We start from the raw sequence: 7,669 nt of genomic DNA on the forward strand, positions 1-7,669 counted from the left end.
GATTTTATTTTACACAGACCCATGATGAAAAATAGCCGGAATTTGTTCATTAAAAAAAGTTTAATCTTCAAATTGTATCCAAATTGTATGAATGTGGCGCTTGTACGCTATATGGATTATATTAAAAGATTGAAAAAAGCTTTGTTCTATAAAGTTGATTAAAATAACTTGGGCTACAACATTGTCGAACTATGTTTATCTCTATGTTCCGAACAGCACCGAGCACAAATTACCAGTGGGTTATCCAGCGTTACAGGAACCCGTGACTGAAGACATTGCAGACGAAAAAAACAATATATTGACAGATCATGAACACACAATTGTCAAACACTCACTCACACATACGAATACTAAAATATCTAAAAAATATCATGTAAACATTCAGACAAACAACAAATCACAAAGGAACACATTGGACGTATAATTAAAAGCAGCACAGTTCAAATCTAGTTAAAATATGAATATTAGCACCTTTCGTTGGACAGTTCGTTATCTAACACAAGCAGGACTAAAAACGTAATTATTTATAAATTAAACATGAATTATATTAAAACCAAATAGAAATTACAGCTTAAAAGCAACTCAAAATAACCTCCAAACGAGTTTGCTAAACGGTGGTCCGAAGTCTTGTCGGCTGTGCCAACAAACTTTTAATGTTTTTAAGCGAAAATCTTGCTAGATGCCTAGGTCGAAGAACGCTCCCGCTGGTTAGAATCCGGTTCCAGCTGCCGATGAACGATGCTCATGCGGTCGTCCGGATGAAGCTGAAGCGAACATGGTACAATGCGAGCGCTGCACCCGATACTACCAATACACTTGTGCTAACGTGACAGCTAGCATTGAAGCGGAAGATCGACATTTCGTGTGTGCGGCCTGCATCCCGCCGGCTGTACAGCTCCGGTGTCGCAAGCTCAAGATCCAGTCGATCAACAGCGAGTGCCAGAGCCAGAGCGGTGCTAGAGCTTCAACGTCTGGAGGAGGAAAAGGAGGTGGAGAAAAGATATCTCGCCAAAAAGTACGATGTTCTCCAAGCTCAACTGGACGAAGAGGAAAACGGAAGTGTCAGAAGTCGTCGATCGCGTCGCAGTACACAAAGGATACAGGAATGGGTTCAGCAGTTAGTCCCGACTACGAGTGTCAGTACCGGGTTACCAATCCCCACTAGTATTCCGTCTCGGACCGGAACCCTACCGAAACAAATCCTTTCAGTACCAGCACCGCAAGTGATGCCAATCACATCCGAGCTCACCGCACAAAATGTGCAGTTGCAGCCCACCGTTCTTAATCCAGTCAGTACCGTATGCAACAATATAGCTCCAGCCAATACTCGAGTGTATGTTCCTCGCAATATGGGTATGCAGCTTTCCAGCACAACCAACGCTAGTGGTTTACAAAGTGAAGCCATTGGAGGATTAGACAACTACCCGTTCCGGCAGAATCCCCAGGTGGATTTTTCTATCTCTGCAACGCAGCATCCCGATGATCTGATGCAGCAACTGTTTGAGCTGCGAAAACGAATGGATGGTCTACAGCTGCAGCTGGCGAAAGAGCCACCTCAGAACACACTACCAGTCACAGCACCCAATCTGTCGGCATCGCAGATTGTTAGCAACAGAATTCCTGAGTATGAGTTTCCAAAGTACAAGGGTAATGAACTTGTTAGCAGTTCGGTAAGTCAGACATGCTCAAAGCCAGTAGACACTATCAAAAGAGGTGTGTTAATGAATACAACAAGCATTTCAATTTTCGATAAAACCCCGCCGTGTACAATGCCAGTTGAATTAATAAATTATAATGCACCTCCCACTTCGACCGGTCCATGCCAAAACCCCCCTGCCTTGTCGTTCGTTCCGTCGCTTATGAGTACTCCGCAGCATCGCATTCCACCCCCCTCCGTAAATACAGTGTCCGCTTGTTTATCACCAATCGTTTCACCGATGGTTACCGCACCTATTTCCAATCCCGCCACTATTTCGAGACAGTTATTCTGTGGTCCCAGTTCACAACAACTCTCTGCCAGGCAAGTCGTTCCCAGAGAACTTCCTATCTTTTCGGGCGATCCAGTCGAGTGGCCGTTGTTTCTGAGCAGCTTTCAGAATTCTACAGAGATGTGTGGATATTCAGATGGAGAGAATTTGATGCGTCTTCAACGTTGCCTTAAGGGAAACGCATTGGAAGCGGTCCGGAGTTATCTGATGCTTCCGTCGTCAGTACCTTCGGTCATCGATACACTGAGAACATTGTATGGGCGTCCAGATTTGATCATCAGTTCGTTGTTAGCTAAGATACGAGCAACCTCAACGCCTAAACCCGAGAAATTGGACACGTTGATAAGCTTTGGGCTGGCCTGCAAGAATCTTTGCGGACATCTTCGAGCAGCTGGGCTTAACGATCACTTGTCGAACCCCACGCTTTTACAGGAACTGGTGAACAAATTGCCTGCGAACATAAAATTAAATTGGTCCCTCTTCAAGCGACAACAACGAGTCGTAGATCTCACTACGTTCGGTAGCTATATGGACGACATAGTAACGGCGGTCAGTGACGTCACCTTCACTTACGAAGCCGAAGAGCATCGCGTGAGTAAGCACGAGAAACCCAAACCCAAAGAAAAGTTGTACGTGAACGTACACGCTACAGACATTTCGAAGGATAAGCCGAATATCAGCATAGTCAACCACAAAGGAGTTACACCGAAGCCGTGTCCAGTCTGCCAAAAGGAAGGGCATAAGGCTAAGGACTGCTACACTTTTCGAAATATGACCTTGAACGACCGATGGAAACTCGCCCAATAGTAACGTTTATGCCGCCGTTGTCTGGTATCTCATGGAAAATTTCCGTGTAAAGCGTCCACTTGCGGTGAGAATGGATGTGAGGAACGTCACCATAAACTTCTTCATCCTGGAAAGCCACTGGTGTCACAGATCGTTGAAGTTCCGAAGACAACTAGTATGGTTACTGTGCATCGCAAACTCCAACCAACTATCCTTTTCCGGATACTACCTGTAACACTGCATGGAAATGGCAAAGTCATTGATACATATGCGTTCCTAGATGACGGTTCATCCACCACACTGGTGGAATCCCACATGGCAAAGGAATTGGGAGTGAGAGGCGACGTAAGTCCACTCTGTCTTCAGTGGACAAATGACAGCGAGCGTACAGAAAACGAGTCACAACTGATTAATCTGGAAATCTCTGGTGATGGGCATACGAAAAGGCATCCATTAAGAAGGATCCACACAGTTGAAAAAATGAATCTACCAGTTCAGTCACTGAATTATTCGGAAATCAGTCAACAATTTTCTCATCTTCGTGGGTTACCAGTCCGTAACTATAAAAGTGCAGCTCCCACCATTTTAATTGGTTTAGACAACTCATATTTAAAAACATCTCTGAAACGTCGTGAAGGTTCCAGAAATGAACCGATTGCTTCCAAAACTCGGTTAGGTTGGACGGTTTATGGAGCCATCAACGCTGGTCCTGATTCTAAGGTCCAGTTACAGTTTCACATATGTGCTCGTTCGCCCGATCAGGAGGTCCATGATCTCGTGAAGAACTTTTTCGCTTTGGAAAGCGTTGGTTCAATTTCACCGATCGTAGAAAGCGACGATGACATTCGTGCACGTGCACTACTTGAGCGCACTACGGTTCGAACACCTACGGGGAGATTTCAGACGGGCTTGCTGTGGAAACACGACTATATTCAGTTTCCAAACAGCAGACCAATGGCGGAAAGAAGACTCCAGTGCCTTGAACGTCGCTTGGCGTCCAAACCAGAGCTTTACGACAAATTGCGAGAGCAGATGAAGGAGTATCAATCCAAAGAATATGCCTACAAACTCAGCCAGGTGGAACTAGCCGCATTAGACGCGAATAGGACTTGGTTCTTACCGTTGAACGTCGTAATCAATCCAAGAAAGCCAAACAAATTACGTTTAGTGTGGGATGCTGCAGCCAAGGTCCAGGGTCAGTCATTGAACTCCAATCTACTAGCTGGTCCTGATCTCCTTACTCCGCTTCCCGCTGTACTTTGTCCATTCCGACAATTCCAAGTCGCCATCACAGCGGATATTTCGGAAATGTTCCACCAAATATTGATACGCGCAGCTGTTTCTTTGGAGAGATCATCCGTCGAAACAATTTGAGGTTTTCGCAATGACAGTGGCGACGTTTGGATCTACGTGCTCCCCATCCGCAGCACAATTCATAAAAAATCGAAACGCTCAAGAATTTTCTAAGCAGTTTCCACAAGCGGCTGAAGCGATCTAAAAACATCACTATGTGGATGATTTTTTGTACAGTGTAGACATGATGAAAGAGGCGGTACAAATTGCGCAACAAGTGAAGGAAATCCACTCAAAAGCTGGCTTCCATATCTGTAACTGGCTCTCGAACTCCAGCGACCTTCTAACACGGGTCGGGGAAAGGAACGTGGAAACGTCGAAGTACTTCGCAGCGACTAAGTCAACTACTAGTGAACGAGTTCTCGGCATGATTTGGAAACCAGATCCAGATATTTTCGTGTTCCAAGGGTTGTTTCGCGAAGAAATGCTACCGCTGATCCAGGGTAATTAAATTCCAACGTCCCGTGGCCGAGTATTTAGCGTCATAACTAACATGCCGGGTGTTCGGGTTCGATTCCCGTTCTGGTCGGGGGAATTTTTCGTCAAAGAAATTTCCTTGCCACTCAGAATGCATTCAAGGCGTGTTATTTGGCATAGAAATCTCAACTAAGTACTAATAAAAATGACGCAAGTAATACTACGTTGAGACGGCGAAGTTCCTCTAGGAACGTTAGTGCCATTGAAGAAGAAGAAGAAAAAATTCCAACCAATAGACAGACCCTTCGGATCGTGATGAGCATATTTGATCCCTTAGGATTGGTAGCTGTTTTTGTGGTCCACGGAAAAATGCTCATTCAGAACATCTGGCGTTCGAAAATCGGATGGGACGAGCGTATACCCGATGAGCTAGTTAGTCAATGGGAGCGCTGGTTGACCCTGTTGCAGCAACTTGAGCAAATACAAATACCCCGGAGTTACTTTCCTGGCAGTTCAAGTGAGATCTATCGTTCACTTGAGCTGCATATTTTCGTGGATGCCAGTGAGGAGGCCTTTGCCGCTGTCGCATATTTTCGGATCATCGAACAACAAACGGTTCGCTGCGTTCTTGTATCAGCGAAGACAAAGGTTGCCCCACTAAAGCCCATATCGATTCCTAGATTGGAATTAATGGCGGCCGTTCTTGGGGTGAAACTTGCCAAATCGGTCGAAGAATACCACACCCTAGCTATTACACGCAGAGTATTTTGGAGCGACTCCAGCACCGCACTTTCGTGGATACGTTCAGACCAGAGAAAATATCGACAGTTTGTTGCTTTCCGGGTGACTGAGATTCTTGAGAATTCTCAGGTAGACGAGTGGCGATGGATCGCTTCTCGTTGGAACGTAGCGGACGAAGCAACGAAGTGGGGCAAGGGACCTTCTATCAACAACAGTAGTCGCTGGTTCCAAGCACCAGCATCTCTATCAGCATCCTGATCTATGGCCTCATCAAGATCTACGTGTTACAGAGACACCAGAAGAGCTTCGCCCCATCCACATTCACCATCAAATTGCACTTGTTGAGCAGATGATCGTGTTCGGAAGGTTCTCAAAATGGGAACGCTTGGTGCGAGCTGTAGCGTATGTTCTCAGATATCTTTGGAAGCTGCGCCGCAGAGTCAAGAAGCAAACTGCAGGAACGACGAATTGGTTGAATCAGGACGATTTACGAAAGGCAGAGTCAGAGAATTTTAAGCAAATCCAGCAACAGGCTTACGGAGATGAAATCATCACACTCATTAGAAATAAACAGCTACCGATGGAACAGCAACTAGGTTTGGAGAAAACGAGCAAGCTTCGCAAGTTATCACCTTTCCTGGATAAACACAGTGTCATTCGTATGGACAGTAGAGCTTCGAGTTCCGAGCACTTGTCAACAGACTTCAAGTTTCCTGTAATCCTTCCGAAAGGCCACTTTGGAACTCAGTTGCTGATAAATTGGTACCATCGTCAATAAAAACATCGGAACGCAGAGACAGCAGTGAACGAGATGCGTCAGAGATTCCACGTATCAGAAATGAGAGCGGCGTTTCGATAGGTCAGAAAACTTTGCCAATGGTGTAAGATCTACAAAGCGGTCCCTGCAGTACCTAGGATGGCTCCCTTGCCCCCAGAGAGGACCACATCCTACATTCGTCCATTTTCTTTCGTTGGCGTGGACTACTTTGGACCAATGTTAATCAGACAAGGACGCAGTGATGTGAAGCGGTGGGTGGCGATATTTACTTGCCTCACTATACGTGCTGTGCATTTAGAGGTGTCGCACAGCTTGTCCACGGAGTCCTTTAAACTGGCAATTCGGAGATTCATCGACAGGAGGGGGGCTCCTGCCGAAATATTTAGCGATCAGGGAACCAACTTTGTTGGTGCAAACAACGAGTTGAAGAAGGAGTTGCAGCAAATGTACACAAGTCTGGCTTCAACGTTCATCAATACAGCAACGCAGTGGCGTTTCAACCCTCCGCTTTCACCGCATATGGGGGGGGGGGGGGGTGTTGGGAACGCATGGTCCGGTCAATCAAGAGTGCTTTGGCTTCGTTGTCTACAATTCGTAAGCCGAGCGATGAAATGTTTTTGACATTGTTGGTCGAGGCGGAGTCGATCGTGAATTCGCGGCCACTTACCTATTTACCAATAGAATCAGAGGCGCACAAAGCACTGACACCGAACTGCTTCTTGATGCTGAGTACGAGTGGAGTAAATCAACCAACGAGGCACTTCATCAACGACGAGAAGTTGGGAGCATACTCAACCTGGAACACATGCCAACAACTTTTAGACCAGTTCTGGAGTCGTTGGGTGAAGGAGTACCTCCCAACAATTACCAAGCGGACGAAGTGGTTCAACGACTGCCGACCAATTCAGGTGGGGGATCTCGTAGTCCTAGTTGAAGAACATCTTCGTAACGGGTGGCTGCGAGGACGTGTACTACGAGTATTCCCAGGTCGAGATGGTCGAGTACGCAGTGCGGTAGTGAAGACAATTTCGGGAGTCATGCATCGGCCAGTGGTCAAAATGGCAGTTCTGGAAGTAGCAGGTACAACTGGAGTGAACTCGCAGCAATACGGGTCGGGAGATGTTCCGAACAGCACCGAGCACAAATTACTAGTGGGTTATCCAGCGTTACAGGAACCCGTGACTGAAGACATTGCAGACGAAAAAACAATAGATTGACAGATCATGAACACACAATTGTCAAACACTCACACATACGAATACTAAAATATCTAAAAAATATCATGTAAACATTCAGACAAACAACAAATCACAAAGGAACACATTGGACGTATAATTTAAAGCAGCACAGTTCAAATCTAGTTAAAATACAAATATTAGCACCTTTCGTTGGACAGTTCGTTATCTAACACAAGCAGGACTGAAAACGTAATTATTTATAAATTAAACATGAATTATATTAAAACCAAATAAAAATTACAGCTTAAAAGCAACTTAAAATAACCTCCAAACGAGTTTGCTAAACGGTGGTCCGAAGTCTTGTCGGCTGTGCCAACACTCTATCTATAAAGATAAGAAAGTTAGTTTTTTTATTTTACCTGAAATTT

At 45.4% G+C, this 7,669-nt stretch overlaps 1 protein-coding gene across 1 annotated transcript; it reads left to right on the forward strand.

Moving 5' to 3' along the window:
- Nucleotides 1-6,611: 6,611 nt before the first annotated feature.
- Nucleotides 6,612-7,280, forward strand: LOC129761117 (uncharacterized). The gene has a single exon (XM_055758826.1). It carries the CDS (start codon nucleotides 6,612-6,614, stop codon nucleotides 7,278-7,280), a length of 669 nt encoding a protein of 222 aa, XP_055614801.1.
- The last annotated feature ends 389 nt before the right edge of the window (nucleotides 7,281-7,669 follow it).

Source organism: Toxorhynchites rutilus, chromosome 1, assembly GCF_029784135.1.
Source record: "Toxorhynchites rutilus septentrionalis strain SRP chromosome 1, ASM2978413v1, whole genome shotgun sequence".
Classification (NCBI taxonomy): domain Eukaryota; kingdom Metazoa; phylum Arthropoda; class Insecta; order Diptera; family Culicidae; genus Toxorhynchites; species Toxorhynchites rutilus.